Below are 17,554 nucleotides of genomic sequence, written 5' to 3'. Positions count from 1 at the left end.
AACCGGCACTGCCTGGGAGACGCGTGTACCAAATTCCAAGTCTCTGGAGCCGACGGTGCCTCAGAAATTAAACTGAGAATTAAAGTTGAGAACCAGAGATGCAGCAACACATGTGTTGCTGGGACTCTGATATGGGGAAAAAGGAGCTCGGCCTTGTCAAATGCTCATAACTTTTAACTGGAATGACTGACAAGCATGAAACTTGGAATACTCCCTCATACATAGATCTAGTTGACGCATGCCAAATTTCAGACCCCTGGCTCGTAGGCTTCAGCCGTGACGGACCCCCCAAGTCCTTTATGAGGCCTTTAGCTCCCTTAAATTAGACATTTGAAATTACACCAGACAAGTTCTCTAAGGCGTGGGCTCATGAAATTTTGCAAACTCCCTCATACATACATCTAGTTGACGCATGCCAAATTTCAGACCCCTGGCTCGTAGGCTTCAGCCGTGACGGACCCCCCTAGTCCTTTATGAGGCCTTTAGCTCCCTTAAATTAGACATTTAAAATTACACCAGACAAGTTCTCTAAGGCGTGGGCTCATGAAATTTTGCAAACTCCCTCATACATACATCTAGTTGACGCATGCCAAATTTCAGACCCCTGGCTCGTAGGCTTCAGCCGTGACGGACCCCCCAAGTCCTTTATGAGGCCTTTAGCTCCCTTAAACTAGACATTTGAAATTACACCAGACAAGTTCTCTAAGGCGTGGGCTCATGAAATTTTGCAAACTCCCTCATACATAGATCTAGTTGACGCATGCCAAATTTCAGACCCCTGGCTCGTAGGCTTCAGCCGTGACGGACCCCCCTAGTCCTTTATGAGGCCTTTAGCTCCCTTAAATTAGACATTTAAAATTACACCAGACAAGTTCTCTAAGGCGTGGGCTCATGAAATTTTGCAAACTCCCTCATACATACATCTAGTTGACGCATGCCAAATTTCAGACCCCTGGCTCGTAGGCTTCAGCCGTGACGGACCCCCCAAGTCCTTTATGAGGCCTTTAGCTCCCTTAGACATTTAAAATTACACAAGACAAGTTCTCTAAGGCGTGGGCTCATGAAATTTTGCAAACTCCCTCATACATAGATCTAGTTGACGCATGCCAAATTTCAGACCCCTGGCTCGTAGGCTTCAGCCGTGACGGACCCCCCAAGTCCTTTATGAGGCCTTTAGCTCCCTTAGACATTTAAAATTACACAAGACAAGTTCTCTAAGGCGTGGGCTCATGAAATTTTGCAAACTCCCTCATACATACATCTAGTTGACGCATGCCAAATTTCAGACCCCTGGCTCGTAGGCTTCAGCCGTGACGGACCCCCCAAGTCCTTTATGAGGCCTTTAGCTCCCTTAAACTAGACATTTAAAATTACACCAGACAAGTTCTCTAAGGCGTGGGCTCATGAAATTTTGCAAACTCCCTCATACATAGATCTAGTTGACGCATGCCAAATTTCAGACCCCTGGCTCGTAGGCTTCAGCCGTGACGGACCCCCCAAGTCCTTTATGAGGCCTTTAGCTCCCTTAAACTAGACATTTAAAATTACACCAGACAAGTTCTCTAAGGCGTGGGCTCATGAAATTTTGCAAACTCCCTCATACATAGATCTAGCTGACGCATGCCAAATTTCAGACCCCTGGCTCGTAGGCTTCAGCCGTGACGGACCCCCCAAGTCCTTTATGAGGCCTTTAGCTCCCTTAAACTAGACATTTGAAATTACACCAGACAAGTTCTCTAAGGCGTGGGCTCATGAAATTTTGCAAACTCCCTCATACATACATCTAGTTGACGCATGCCAAATTTCAGACCCCTGGCTCGTAGGCTTCAGCCGTGACGGACCCCCCTAGTCCTTTATGAGGCCTTTAGCTCCCTTAAATTAGACATTTAAAATTACACCAGACAAGTTCTCTAAGGCGTGGGCTCATGAAATTTTGCAAACTCCCTCATACATACATCTAGTTGACGCATGCCAAATTTCAGACCCCTGGCTCGTAGGCTTCAGCCGTGACGGACCCCCCAAGTCCTTTATGAGGCCTTTAGCTCCCTTAAACTAGACATTTGAAATTACACCAGACAAGTTCTCTAAGGCGTGGGCTCATGAAATTTTGCAAACTCCCTCATACATAGATCTAGTTGACGCATGCCAAATTTCAGACCCCTGGCTCGTAGGCTTCAGCCGTGACGGACCCCCCTAGTCCTTTATGAGGCCTTTAGCTCCCTTAAATTAGACATTTAAAATTACACCAGACAAGTTCTCTAAGGCGTGGGCTCATGAAATTTTGCAAACTCCCTCATACATACATCTAGTTGACGCATGCCAAATTTCAGACCCCTGGCTCGTAGGCTTCAGCCGTGACGGACCCCCCAAGTCCTTTATGAGGCCTTTAGCTCCCTTAGACATTTAAAATTACACAAGACAAGTTCTCTAAGGCGTGGGCTCATGAAATTTTGCAAACTCCCTCATACATAGATCTAGTTGACGCATGCCAAATTTCAGACCCCTGGCTCGTAGGCTTCAGCCGTGACGGACCCCCCAAGTCCTTTATGAGGCCTTTAGCTCCCTTAGACATTTAAAATTACACAAGACAAGTTCTCTAAGGCGTGGGCTCATGAAATTTTGCAAACTCCCTCATACATACATCTAGTTGACGCATGCCAAATTTCAGACCCCTGGCTCGTAGGCTTCAGCCGTGACGGACCCCCCAAGTCCTTTATGAGGCCTTTAGCTCCCTTAAACTAGACATTTAAAATTACACCAGACAAGTTCTCTAAGGCGTGGGCTCATGAAATTTTGCAAACTCCCTCATACATAGATCTAGTTGACGCATGCCAAATTTCAGACCCCTGGCTCGTAGGCTTCAGCCGTGACGGACCCCCCAAGTCCTTTATGAGGCCTTTAGCTCCCTTAAACTAGACATTTAAAATTACACCAGACAAGTTCTCTAAGGCGTGGGCTCATGAAATTTTGCAAACTCCCTCATACGTAGATCTAGTTGACGCATGCCAAATTTCAGACCCCTGGCTCGTAGGCTTCAGCCGTGACGGACCCCCCAAGTCCTTTATGAGGCCTTTAGCTCCCTTAAATTAGACATTTGAAATTACACCAGACAAGTTCTCTAAGGCGTGGGCTCATGAAATTTTGCAAACTCCCTCATACATAGATCTAGTTGACGCATGCCAAATTTCAGACCCCTGGCTCGTAGGCCTCAGCCGTGACGGACCCCCAAGTCCTTTATGAGGCCTTTAGCTCCCTTAAACTAGACATTTAAAATTACACCAGACAAGTTCTCTAAGGCGTGGGCTCATGAAATTTTGCAAACTCCCTCATACATAGATCTAGTTGACGCATGCCAAATTTCAGACCCCTGGCTCGTAGGCTTCAGCCGTGACGGACCCCCCAAGTCCTTTATGAGGCCTTTAGCTCCCTTAAATTAGACATTTGAAATTACACCAGACAAGTTCTCTAAGGCGTGGGCTCATGAAATTTTGCAAACTCCCTCATACATAGATCTAGTTGACGCATGCCAAATTTCAGACCCCTGGCTCGTAGGCTTCAGCCGTGACGGACCCCCCAAGTCCTTTATGAGGCCTTTAGCTCCCTTAGACATTTAAAATTACACAAGACAAGTTCTCTAAGGCGTGGGCTCATGAAATTTTGCAAACTCCCTCATACATAGATCTAGTTGACGCATGCCAAATTTCAGACCCCTGGCTCGTAGGCTTCAGCCGTGACGGACCCCCCAAGTCCTTTATGAGGCCTTTAGCTCCCTTAGACATTTAAAATTACACAAGACAAGTTCTCTAAGGCGTGGGCTCATGAAATTTTGCAAACTCCCTCATACATAGATCTAGTTGATGCATGCCAAATTTCAGACCCCTGGCTCGTAGGCTTCAGCCGTGACGGACCCCCCAAGTCCTTTATGAGGCCTTTAGCTCCCTTAGACATTTAAAATTACACAAGAAAAGTTCTCTAAGGCGTGGGCTCATGAAATTTTGCAAACTCCCTCATACATAGATCTAGTTGACGCATGCCAAATTTCAGACCCCTGGCTCGTAGGCTTCAGCCGTGACGGACCCCCCAAGTCCTTTATGAGGCCTTTAGCTCCCTTAAATTAGACATTTAAAATTACACCAGACAAGTTCTCTAAGGCGTGGGCTCATGAAATTTTGGAAACTCCCTCATACATAGATCTAGTTGACGCATGCCAAATTTCAGACCCCTGGCTCGTAGGCTTCAGCCGTGACGGACCCCCCTAGTCCTTTATGAGGCCTTTAGCTCCCTTAAATTAGACATTTAAAATTACACCAGACAAGTTCTCTAAGGCGTGGGCTCATGAAATTTTGCAAACTCCCTCATACATACATCTAGTTGACGCATGCCAAATTTCAGACCCCTGGCTCGTAGGCTTCAGCCGTGACGGACCCCCCAAGTCCTTTATGAGGCCTTTAGCTCCCTTAAACTAGACATTTGAAATTACACCAGACAAGTTCTCTAAGGCGTGGGCTCATGAAATTTTGCAAACTCCCTCATACATAGATCTAGTTGACGCATGCCAAATTTCAGACCCCTGGCTCGTAGGCTTCAGCCGTGACGGACCCCCCAAGTCCTTTATGAGGCCTTTAGCTCCCTTAGACATTTAAAATTACACAAGACAAGTTCTCTAAGGCGTGGGCTCATGAAATTTTGCAAACTCCCTCATACATAGATCTAGTTGACGCATGCCAAATTTCAGACCCCTGGCTCGTAGGCTTCAGCCGTGACGGACCCCCCAAGTCCTTTATGAGGCCTTTAGCTCCCTTAAACTAGACATTTAAAATTACACAAGACAAGTTCTCTAAGGCGTGGGCTCATGAAATTTTGCAAACTCCCTCATACATACATCTAGTTGACGCATGCCAAATTTCAGACCCCTGGCTCGTAGGCTTCAGCCGTGACGGACCCCCCCAAGTCCTTTATGAGGCCTTTAGCTCCCTTAGACATTTAAAATTACACAAGACAAGTTCTCTAAGGCGTGGGCTCATGAAATTTTGCAAACTCCCTCAAACATAGATCTAGTTGACGCATGCCAAATTTCAGACCCCTGGCTCGTAGGCTTCAGCCGTGACGGACCCCCCAAGTCCTTTATGAGGCCTTTAGCTCCCTTAGACATTTAAAATTACACAAGACAAGTTCTCTAAGGCGTGGGCTCATGAAATTTTGCAAACTCCCTCATACATAGATCTAGTTGACGCATGCCAAATTTCAGACCCCTGGCTCGTAGGCTTCAGCCGTGATGGACCCCCCAAGTCCTTTATGAGGCCTTTAGCTCCCTTAGACATTTAAAATTACACAAGACAAGTTCTCTAAGGCGTGGGCTCATGAAATTTTGCAAACTCCCTCATACATAGATCTAGTTGACGCATGCCAAATTTCAGACCCCTGGCTCGTAGGCTTCAGCCGTGACGGACCCCCCAAGTCCTTTATGAGGCCTTTAGCTCCCTTAAATTAGACATTTGAAATTACACCAGACAAGTTCTCTAAGGCGTGGGCTCATGAAATTTTGCAAACTCCCTCATACATACATCTAGTTGACGCATGCCAAATTTCAGACCCCTGGCTCGTAGGGTCAGGCTGGAGGTGGTGCTGAGCAAGGCATTCGCAGTAAGGGACAGCCATTACGCTTAAACCCCTTACCCCCAGCCCTAACCATAAAAAACCCTTACCTCTTCCCTAGTCATAATACCCCCTTCCCTAACACTGAAACCCCCTTCCCTAACCCTAAAACCCCCTTCCCTAACGCTGAAACCCCCTTCCCTAACCCTAAAACCCCCTTCCCTAACGCTGAAACCCCCTTCCCTAACCATAAAACCCCCTTCCCTAACCCTAAAACCCCCTTCCCTAACCCTAAAACCCCCTTCCCTAACCCTAAAACCCCCTTCCCTAACGCTGAAACCACCTTCCCTAACCATAAGACCCTCTTCCCTAACCATTAGACCCTCTGCCCTGACCACATACTCTAACCCAAACCCTGAAATCAGTAATTGGACCTAGCAAATCAGGCTAGGCCTTGCGTAACTATCAAATCCATAACTTGACATTAGCAAATCTGGGCAGCCTTTGCATAACTATCAAATACATCAAATAGACCTAGCAAATCTGGCTAGGCCTTGCGTAACTATCAAATCCATAACTTGACATTAGCAAATCTGGGCAGCCTTTGCATAACTATCAAATACATCAATTAGACCTAGCAAATCTGGCTAGGCCTTGCGTAACTATCAAATCCATAACTTGACATTAGCAAATCTGGGCAGCCTTTGCATAACTATCAAATACATCAATTAGACCTAGCAAATCTGGCTAGGCCTTGCGTAACTATCAAATCCATAACTTGACATTAGCAAATCTGGGCAGCCTTTGCATAACTATCAAATACATCAATTAGACCTAGCAAATCTGGCTAGGCCTTGCGTAACTATCAAATCCATAACTTGACATTAGCAAATCTGGGCAGCCTTTGCATAACTATCAAATACATCAATTAGACCTAGCAAATCTGGCTAGGCCTTGCGTAACTATCAAATCCATAACTTGACATTAGCAAATCTGGGCAGCCTTTGCATAACTATCAAATACATCAATTAGACCTAGCAAATCTGGCTAGGCCTTGCGTAACTATCAAATCCATAACTTGACATTAGCAAATCTGGGCAGCCTTTGCATAACTATCAAATACATCAATTAGACCTAGCAAATCTGGCTAGGCCTTGCGTAACTATCAAATCCATAACTTGACATTAGCAAATCTGGGCAGCCTTTGCATAACTATCAAATACATCAATTAGACCTAGCAAATCTGGCTAGGCCTTGCGTAACTATCAAATCCATAACTTGACATTAGCAAATCTGGGCAGCCTTTGCATAACTATCAAATACATCAATTAGACCTAGCAAATCTGGCTAGGCCTTGCGTAACTATCAAATCCATAACTTGACATTAGCAAATCTGGGCAGCCTTTGCATAACTATCAAATACATCAATTAGACCTAGCAAATCTGGCTAGGCCTTGCGTAACTATCAAATCCATAACTTGACATTAGCAAATCTGGGCAGCCTTTGCATAACTATCAAATACATCAATTAGACCTAGCAAATCTGGCTAGGCCTTGCGTAACTATCAAATCCATAACTTGACATTAGCAAATCTGGGCAGCCTTTGCATAACTATCAAATACATCAATTAGACCTAGCAAATCTGGCTAGGCCTTGCGTAACTATCAAATCCATAACTTGACATTAGCAAATCTGGGCAGCCTTTGCATAACTATCAAATACATCAATTAGACCTAGCAAATCTGGCTAGGCTTAGCGTAACCAACAAACAGCTTAGGCAGGAGTGCGGGAAAGGGACTGGGACGCACTTAGCCCCGACGCTCGAGCGCCACCCGGAGGCCACTTGGAGAACGCAGCGACTTGGAGACCGGGCACTTGCAGATTCTGAACCGGCACTGCCTGGGAGACGCGTGTACCAAATTCCAAGTCTCTGGAGCCGACGGTGCCTCAGAAATTAAACTGAGAATTAAAGTTGAGAACCAGAGATGCAGCAACACATGTGTTGCTGGGACTCTGATATGGGGAAAAAGGAGCTCGGCCTTGTCAAATGCTCATAACTTTTAACTGGAATGACTGACAAGCATGAAACTTGGAATACTCCCTCATACATAGATCTAGTTGACGCATGCCAAATTTCAGACCCCTGGCTCGTAGGCTTCAGCCGTGACGGACCCCCCAAGTCCTTTATGAGGCCTTTAGCTCCCTTAAATTAGACATTTGAAATTACACCAGACAAGTTCTCTAAGGCGTGGGCTCATGAAATTTTGCAAACTCCCTCATACATACATCTAGTTGACGCATGCCAAATTTCAGACCCCTGGCTCGTAGGCTTCAGCCGTGACGGACCCCCCTAGTCCTTTATGAGGCCTTTAGCTCCCTTAAATTAGACATTTAAAATTACACCAGACAAGTTCTCTAAGGCGTGGGCTCATTAAATTTTGCAAACTCCCTCATACATACATCTAGTTGACGCATGCCAAATTTCAGACCCCTGGCTCGTAGGCTTCAGCCGTGACGGACCCCCCAAGTCCTTTATGAGGCCTTTAGCTCCCTTAAACTAGACATTTAAAATTACACCAGACAAGTTCTCTAAGGCGTGGGCTCATGAAATTTTGCATACTCCCTCATACATAGATCTAGTTGACGCATGCCAAATTTCAGACCCCTGGCTCGTAGGGTCAGGCTAGAGGTGGTGCTGACCAAGGCATTCGCAGTAAGGGACAGCCATTACGCTAAAACCCCTTACCCCCTTCCCGAACCCTAAGACCCCCCTTCCCCAACCATACGAGTGTTTAATGAACCCATCAGTTAAAAAGTATGCCTACCATAACCCCATGCACAGTGACTTGTGGAGGACATGACAAGGGAAAACTGAGACATTAATTAAACAAAGGCCTTTTATTTGCCTGTTCCTATGTAAACTTCAAAGCTTAAGTGCAAAGCAACAAATAAAACAGCTGTGACAAAAATATAAATAAAATAAATAGAAATATAAATACTTAATAGAGGAGATATAAAACAGGGAAGAAAGATGGCCTTTCAGAGAGGCATCCTTCCTCCTTATGTAGGGACTGATGATCTGAAATGTAGACAAGCAGAGAGAAAAAAAAAAAAAAAAAAAGCATATGAGCAACAGCAAGCACAACAGTAAAGTATTAGTAACAACCACCATCTTAAATGTTTTAAATGTTCAGTGAAGGTGGCTTACTGTTGCATTTGCTTCAATAAGCCTCGGACGTTATCAATCGTCAGTCGGAGGTCTTTGCAGTGCTGGAGGAGGGTGGGAGACCGGGACAAGACTCTGTTGATCTGAAAGAGACAGTATTCCATTTCAGTCATGCGTGATACATCGGTGGCAGTAACTGATATGATACCAAACAGCATACTAACCGTGTCTGTTCTTATTGGCCGTTCCTGCCAATGGTCCCTGAATTGCTGCCGAAGCATATCCTTCAGGGTCTCAGGATACGTTATCTTGCGTCGGACGAGTGCCTTCTGTGATTTTAAAGAAATGACATTACTTTGATCACTGCACATTATCACAGAGAAATTACCCAAAACATGTTTGAAAAGTTAAAAAAAATAAAATAAAAAAAAAAAAGACGCCTTGGCATTACCCGAGCAAACGGCACTGCTTTTGGCAGAGGACTTGGGACCTGTCAAAGAGATGTGTTCAGTTTGACATGTACACACACACACACACACACACACGTTATTAATGCTTCAATTACCAAAATTAACCGGTTAAACTTACTTCAAACTCCGACTCCTCCAGCTGCTGCTGCTGCTGCTGCTCCTCCTCCTCCTCCTCCTGCTCCAGCTGCTGGAGGACAACCACCACCTTACACGATGGCTGCGTGCCATGTGCCCCCAGGTCTCCCTCCACCTGGGCAGTGCCACCTGTTGGAAGATATGTTGTTTTAGCCTCACCATAGCTGTTCCCTTGCTGAAGTGATTGACGTGTCTTCCACCACAGGTCGTTTCCACCTTCTGTGGAACATATTAGGGGTAGCAACTGCACCCGGCTGGACTCACCCTGACTACATGTGGCGCCACTGGGGCCTTCCCCGGAGAGCTGGACCGCTGTGGTGACCACCTCATCTGAGGAGGAGGAGGTGGTGACGAGCACAGGAGCTGATCGTCGCCGTCTGCAGCTGAGGGATGGCATGTCGCCCTCCTCGCTCCGAGACTGCCGACCGCCAGAATGCTGCGAACGTGACCAGGATCCCGACCCCTGAGGCACAGAGGAGCTTTGCCTTTTCAGCTTGGCCACCTCCTTCTCCAGGCGTCGGAGCCGCCGTTTCAGCCGTGCCATCTCATCCTCCCTCTGCTTGCGTGCGCCTCTCAAGTCGTGCAACGACCTTCGTGCCGCCGCCTTCTTGGCGATCGCAATCTGGGTTTTGGGCAGGAGGTAATCGTGTGAGATTCTTTAAGATGAACTGCAGCATAGATTTCCTATACAGATACAATTAAATGGAATGGGATGCAATACCAGCCGCTTCAGCTCGTCGCCGTCCAGCGAGTGCCGCAGCTTCAGGTGGCGGTCAATTCGGCTGAGGTTTGTCGCCGGGCAGAGGGGCACGGGGCAATCTATCGGCCCGGCAAATCTGCCCGACGACAAGGAGTTCAGCAGCCTCCTCTCCGCGTTGCTGTCCACCTTGTGCACGGCACGGAGGTGGACCGAAACGTTCTTGTAGACAGCCCGGCAAAGCGGGCAGGCCTGGGGCTTGCGGGGCATGATGGAAAAACACAAAAACAGTACCTGAAATGAAGAAGAAATTTCAAAATTATTAACCATCTAGAAAGAGGCACATTTGATTACATATGGTTCAGAGTCCATTGCTCTACCCATCTAGTGGTACCAAGTACTTAATTATTCAACCATTTAATTTCAATTATAGGTTAAATGGGAGCATAAACCCATTGGTGGAAGAACTGGCGCACCTTGTGGTCACGCACGTATAGGAAGAGGTTGACGTAACCGGTAGGCAACCAAGCATTAACTTCAAAGCCACATATGCACAATCGACTGTTGATTTAAGTTTGTCTAAACATGCAATTAAACAGCGATATACATTGTAACAGCAGCGCTCGTTTCAAACCGGCAGATTACGTTTATCCGAGCAACGCCACGCGGCAAATGGTGGCTCTTGAGTAGCACACACCCGAAATGGCGATTCTACCCCCAACAAACTGCGGCCACGGCGAGTGTTGCGTCAGCTTACAAAGACCAATTAGACAGCCGTATGCATTTCAGAAGCGGCAGATTAATTATATGTCTAGACAAACGCAAAACAGACATATACATTGTAACAGCAGCGTTCGTATCAAAGCGGCAGATTAATTAATTCCCCGTTTAGACAAACGCAAAACAGCCATATACATTGTAACAGCAGCGTTCGTATCAAAGCGGCAGATTAATTAATTCCCCGTTTAGACAAACGCAAAACAGCCATATACATTGTAACAGCAGCGTTCGTATCAAAGCGGCAGATTAATTAATTCCCCGTTTAGACAAACGCAAAACAGCCATATACATTGTAACAGCAGCGTTCGTATCAAAGCGGCAGATTACGTGTATCCGAGCAACGCCACGCGGCAAATGGTGGCTCTTGAGTAGCACACACCCGAAATGGCGATTCTACCCCCAACAAACTGCGGCCACGGCGAGTGTTGCGTCAGCTTACAAAGACCAATTAGACAGCCGTATGCATTTCAGAAGCGGCAGATTAATTATATGTCTAGACAAACGCAAAACAGACATATACATTGTAACAGCAGCGTTCGTATCAAAGCGGCAGATTAATTAATTCCCCGTTTAGACAAACGCAAAACAGCCATATACATTGTAACAGCAGCGTTCGTATCAAAGCGGCAGACTAAGTTTATCTAAACATGGAATTAAACTGCGATATGCTTTGTAAAACAGTTACTTTGAAATCTTAAGTAATGCATTGTCTAAAAAGCGTAAAGTACTTACGAAGTGCTGGGGGAAAACTTCAAATTGAAGATGTACCAATTCGGCTGCTTCTCTGCCCCGTCCCGAATAAACACTAATGAGGAAAGTTAGCTTGCTGCTCACTTATAGGCACGCCCCCGCCCGCGCGCCACCCCCCGTGAAAGAAAATGCTGGCGCAAAGCCCTGAAATACAATTTTGGGTGACTTTCAATGGATACCTCGAGAGAAGTCCCAGAAACCCCTATATATGGCCACGAAGGGCAGAATGTCCTCTTTCACATGCATTTCCAATTATCCTTTTAAGTCGCTCCTACGTCGAGTTATACGCTAATTCATTATGTGGTATTGTCTTTGACCGTAATATAAATGTTTAAACTACATGATGTCTAAGTATGTGGACCGATAATATCCAGACTAGGCAAATCTGTAGTAAGTGTTATACTTGAAATAATTTCAAATTTCAAATTCTAATTAAAGTTCGCGCGCTACTCACTACCCCCACCAAACACCCCCCCCCCCCCCCCTCCCCACCCAGTGAAAGAAAATGCTGACGCAATGCCCTAAATTGCAATTTTCGGTGATTTTGCATAGATACGTGGGGAAAAGTCTGAGACCCATATATGTCCACTTTGGTATGCATTTCAAATTATCCTTTTAGGTCGCTCCTCCGTACAGTTATACGCTAAATGATTTTGTGTACCCTAACCCCCGTCATATAAATGTTTGACCTCCGTAATGTCTTCATGAAGCTCGAGGGGGCCCGCTGTATCGCGGATTTTTCTGTGGAACATATGTAATATATATGTCATTTTCTATCGCGGAAATCTGCGGTTGTATAGTGATCTTTTTTTTTTTTTTACATCCTGCCTGTATAGTGTACTTTGCAGCCTATTCATAACAAACCATGCGGTTTTCAGCAGACACAACGTGTGCTAGACAAAAATTCGGTAGAACAATATTATAATTTATAATAACTAACATATACGTAACATTTAAGCAATACACTAGTAAATAATAAAACACATCTGCTACATACAGGAATACGTAGCCATGCAGTCACGATTCAATGCGAAATGAACATACGCTTCTCATTTGTCACTACGCATATGCTAGACAAGAGTTATTTAGAACAATACGTATTATGAGTTATAACTATAACATGTTATAGTTATAATATAAATATATATATATATAAACATATTATTCTTATAAGTTATTCATATCCTTAGGTGGAGGACATTGCAGTTGATGATGAGCTCTTGTATGACTATGGGGTCAGGAGGAGGTCCTTTGCTGGCGAAGGACTGGACCTGAACTGGATGTGATACAGTAGATGTCCAGTAGATGGCACTCTTACATTATCAATGCATGCGTGTATGGATTTCACCAGTAAACGTTATAAAAGGTATTTCCAGGTCGTGACCAATCATGTATTTCAAAGACACCACACCTGTGTACACATCCAACACAATACATTGGTGTTACTTACTTTAGCCTGTTGGTTCATGGCGGACTAGTCCTAACCCTAAGAGTAATTTAACCATAGGTTCTCAAACTTAACCACCCCCTGATTCTAACCCTGATTCTAAGGGTAATATAACCCTTAGGCATCAGTGCGGGAAAGGGACTGGGACTTTGCCACTTAACCCCGTCGTTCTAGCGCCACCAGGAGGCCACTTGGAGAACGCAGCGACTTGGAGACCGGGCACTTGCAGATTCTGAACCGGCACTGCCTGGGAGACGCGTGTACCAAATTCCAAGTCTCTGGAGCCGACGGTGCCTCAGAAATTAAACTGAGAATTAAAGTTGAGAACCAGAGATGCAGCAACACATGTGTTGCTGGGACTCTGATATGGGGAAAAAGGAGCTCGGCCTTGTCAAATGCTCATAACTTTTAACTGGAATGACTGACAAGCATGAAACTTGGCATACTCCCTCATACATACATCTAGTTGACGCATGCCAAATTTCAGACCCCTGGCTCGTAGGCTTCAGCCGTGACGGACCACCCAATTAATTTATGAGGCCTTTAGCTCCCTTACATTAGACATTTAAAATTACACCAGACAAGTTCTCTAAGGCGTGGGCTCATGAAATTTTGCATACTCCCTCATACATACATCTAGTTGACGCATGCCAAATTTCAGACCCCTGGCTCGTAGGCTTCAGCCGTGACGGACCCCCCAAATCATTATGAGGCCATTAGCTCCCTTACATTAGACATTTAAAATTACACCAGACAAGTTCTCTAAGGCGTGGGCTCATGAAATTTTGCATACTCCCTCATACATACATCTAGTTGACGCATGCCAAATTTCAGACCCCTGGCTCGTAGGCTTCAGCCGTGACGGACCCCCCAAATCATTATGAGGCCATTAGCTGCCTTACATTAGACATTTAAAATTACACCAGACAAGTTCTCTAAGGCGTGGGCTCATGAAATTTTGCATACTCCCTCATACATACATCTAGTTGACGCATGCCAAATTTCAGACCCCTGGCTCGTAGGCTTCAGCCGTGACGGACCCCCCAAGTCCTTTATGAGGCCTTTAGCTCCCTTAAACTAGACATTTAAAATTACACCAGACAAGTTCTCTAAGGCGTGGGCTCATGAAATTTTGCATACTCCCTCATACATAGATCTAGTTGACGCATGCCAAATTTCAGACCCCTGGCTCGTAGGGTCAGGCTAGAGGTGGTGCTGACCAAGGCATTCGCAGTAAGGGACAGCCATTACGCTAAAACCCCTTACCCCCTTCCCGAACCCTAAGACCCCCCTTCCCCAACCATACGAGTGTTTAATGAACCCATCAGTTAAAAAGTATGCCTACCATAACCCCATGCACAGTGACTTGTGGAGGACATGACAAGGGAAAACTGAGACATTAATTAAACAAAGGCCTTTTATTTGCCTGTTCCTATGTAAACTTCAAAGCTTAAGTGCAAAGCAACAAATAAAACAGCTGTGACAAAAATATAAATAAAATAAATAGAAATATAAATACTTAATAGAGGAGATATAAAACAGGGAAGAAAGATGGCCTTTCAGAGAGGCATCCTTCCTCCTTATGTAGGGACTGATGATCTGAAATGTAGACAAGCAGAGAGAAAAAAAAAAAAAAAAAAAAAGCATATGAGCAACAGCAAGCACAACAGTAAAGTATTAGTAACAACCACCATCTTAAATGTTTTAAATGTTCAGTGAAGGTGGCTTACTGTTGCATTTGCTTCAATAAGCCTCGGACGTTATCAATCGTCAGTCGGAGGTCTTTGCAGTGCTGGAGGAGGGTGGGAGACCGGGACAAGACTCTGTTGATCTGAAAGAGACAGTATTCCATTTCAGTCATGCGTGATACATCGGTGGCAGTAACTGATATGATACCAAACAGCATACTAACCGTGTGTTCTTATTGGCCGTTCCTGCCAATGGTCCCTGAATTGCTGCCGAAGCATATCCTTCAGGGTCTCAGGATACGTTATCTTGCGTCGGACGAGTGCCTTCTGTGATTTTAAAGAAATGACATTACTTTGATCACTGCACATTATCACAGAGAAATTACCCAAAACATGTTTGAAAAGTTAAAAAAAATAAAATAAAAAAAAAAAAGACGCCTTGGCATTACCCGAGCAAACGGCACTGCTTTTGGCAGAGGACTTGGGACCTGTCAAAGAGATGTGTTCAGTTTGACATGTACACACACACACACACACACACGTTATTAATGCTTCAATTACCAAAATTAACCGGTTAAACTTACTTCAAACTCCGACTCCTCCAGCTGCTGCTGCTGCTGCTGCTCCTCCTCCTCCTCCTCCTGCTCCAGCTGCTGGAGGACAACCACCACCTTACACGATGGCTGCGTGCCATGTGCCCCCAGGTCTCCCTCCACCTGGGCAGTGCCACCTGTTGGAAGATATGTTGTTTTAGCCTCACCATAGCTGTTCCCTTGCTGAAGTGATTGACGTGTCTTCCACCACAGGTCGTTTCCACCTTCTGTGGAACATATTAGGGGTAGCAACTGCACCCGGCTGGACTCACCCTGACTACATGTGGCGCCACTGGGGCCTTCCCCGGAGAGCTGGACCGCTGTGGTGACCACCTCATCTGAGGAGGAGGAGGTGGTGACGAGCACAGGAGCTGATCGTCGCCGTCTGCAGCTGAGGGATGGCATGTCGCCCTCCTCGCTCCGAGACTGCCGACCGCCAGAATGCTGCGAACGTGACCAGGATCCCGACCCCTGAGGCACAGAGGAGCTTTGCCTTTTCAGCTTGGCCACCTCCTTCTCCAGGCGTCGGAGCCGCCGTTTCAGCCGTGCCATCTCATCCTCCCTCTGCTTGCGTGCGCCTCTCAAGTCGTGCAACGACCTTCGTGCCGCCGCCTTCTTGGCGATCGCAATCTGGGTTTTGGGCAGGAGGTAATCGTGTGAGATTCTTTAAGATGAACTGCAGCATAGATTTCCTATACAGATACAATTAAATGGAATGGGATGCAATACCAGCCGCTTCAGCTCGTCGCCGTCCAGCGAGTGCCGCAGCTTCAGGTGGCGGTCAATTCGGCTGAGGTTTGTCGCCGGGCAGAGGGGCACGGGGCAATCTATCGGCCCGGCAAATCTGCCCGACGACAAGGAGTTCAGCAGCCTCCTCTCCGCGTTGCTGTCCACCTTGTGCACGGCACGGAGGTGGACCGAAACGTTCTTGTAGACAGCCCGGCAAAGCGGGCAGGCCTGGGGCTTGCGGGGCATGATGGAAAAACACAAAAACAGTACCTGAAATGAAGAAGAAATTTCAAAATTATTAACCATCTAGAAAGAGGCACATTTGATTACATATGGTTCAGAGTCCATTGCTCTACCCATCTAGTGGTACCAAGTACTTAATTATTCAACCATTTAATTTCAATTATAGGTTAAATGGGAGCATAAACCCATTGGTGGAAGAACTGGCGCACCTTGTGGTCACGCACGTATAGGAAGAGGTTGACGTAACCGGTAGGCAACCAAGCATTAACTTCAAAGCCACATATGCACAATCGACTGTTGATTTAAGTTTGTCTAAACATGCAATTAAACAGCGATATACATTGTAACAGCAGCGCTCGTTTCAAACCGGCAGATTACGTTTATCCGAGCAACGCCACGCGGCAAATGGTGGCTCTTGAGTAGCACACACCCGAAATGGCGATTCTACCCCCAACAAACTGCGGCCACGGCGAGTGTTGCGTCAGCTTACAAAGACCAATTAGACAGCCGTATGCATTTCAGAAGCGGCAGATTAATTATATGTCTAGACAAACGCAAAACAGACATATACATTGTAACAGCAGCGTTCGTATCAAAGCGGCAGATTAATTAATTCCCCGTTTAGACAAACGCAAAACAGCCATATACATTGTAACAGCAGCGTTCGTATCAAAGCGGCAGATTAATTAATTCCCCGTTTAGACAAACGCAAAACAGCCATATACATTGTAACAGCAGCGTTCGTATCAAAGCGGCAGATTAATTAATTCCCCGTTTAGACAAACGCAAAACAGCCATATACATTGTAACAGCAGCGTTCGTATCAAAGCGGCAGATTACGTGTATCCGAGCAACGCCACGCGGCAAATGGTGGCTCTTGAGTAGCACACACCCGAAATGGCGATTCTACCCCCAACAAACTGCGGCCACGGCGAGTGTTGCGTCAGCTTACAAAGACCAATTAGACAGCCGTATGCATTTCAGAAGCGGCAGATTAATTATATGTCTAGACAAACGCAAAACAGACATATACATTGTAACAGCAGCGTTCGTATCAAAGCGGCAGATTAATTAATTCCCCGTTTAGACAAACGCAAAACAGCCATATACATTGTAACAGCAGCGTTCGTATCAAAGCGGCAGACTAAGTTTATCTAAACATGGAATTAAACTGCGATATGCTTTGTAAAACAGTTACTTTGAAATCTTAAGTAATGCATTGTCTAAAAAGCGTAAAGTACTTACGAAGTGCTGGGGGAA

The 17,554-nt window shown here is 45.8% G+C and overlaps 2 protein-coding genes across 4 annotated transcripts; both read right to left on the bottom strand.

Moving 5' to 3' along the window:
* Positions 1-8,543: 8,543 nt before the first annotated feature.
* LOC140583903 (uncharacterized) lies at positions 8,544-11,676 on the bottom strand. Of its 3 annotated transcripts, none has more exons than XM_072707856.1 (7): positions 11,577-11,676; positions 10,089-10,358; positions 9,351-9,989; positions 9,214-9,252; positions 8,987-9,091; positions 8,805-8,905; positions 8,544-8,675 (listed from the first exon to the last, which is right to left on the bottom strand). In XM_072707856.1, exons 2-7 carry the CDS (start codon positions 10,332-10,334, stop codon positions 8,657-8,659), a joined length of 1,149 nt encoding a protein of 382 aa, XP_072563957.1. In that variant the 5' UTR covers positions 10,335-10,358; positions 11,577-11,676; the 3' UTR covers positions 8,544-8,656. The 3 variants fall into 3 exon arrangements, with proteins under 3 accessions (XP_072563957.1, XP_072563958.1, XP_072563956.1); XM_072707857.1 differs by lacking the exon at positions 11,577-11,676 and having other exon boundaries at positions 9,351-9,496; positions 9,632-9,989; positions 10,089-10,955; XM_072707855.1 differs by lacking the exon at positions 11,577-11,676 and having other exon boundaries at positions 10,089-10,955.
* A 3,272-nt stretch (positions 11,677-14,948) lies between these two features.
* LOC140583898 (uncharacterized) lies at positions 14,949-16,918 on the bottom strand. Its single transcript, XM_072707843.1, has 5 exons — positions 16,052-16,918; positions 15,595-15,952; positions 15,314-15,459; positions 15,179-15,217; positions 14,949-15,056 (listed from the first exon to the last, which is right to left on the bottom strand). The coding sequence occupies exons 1-5, from the start codon at positions 16,355-16,357 to the stop codon at positions 14,949-14,951; spliced, it is 957 nt and encodes a 318-aa protein (XP_072563944.1). The 5' UTR covers positions 16,358-16,918.
* Between the last annotated feature and the right edge of the window lie 636 nt (positions 16,919-17,554).

Source organism: Paramormyrops kingsleyae, unplaced genomic scaffold (assembly GCF_048594095.1).
Source record: "Paramormyrops kingsleyae isolate MSU_618 unplaced genomic scaffold, PKINGS_0.4 ups26, whole genome shotgun sequence".
Taxonomy (NCBI): Eukaryota; Metazoa; Chordata; class Actinopteri; order Osteoglossiformes; family Mormyridae; genus Paramormyrops; species Paramormyrops kingsleyae.
This window is presented reverse-complemented; position numbering and strand designations above follow the sequence as displayed.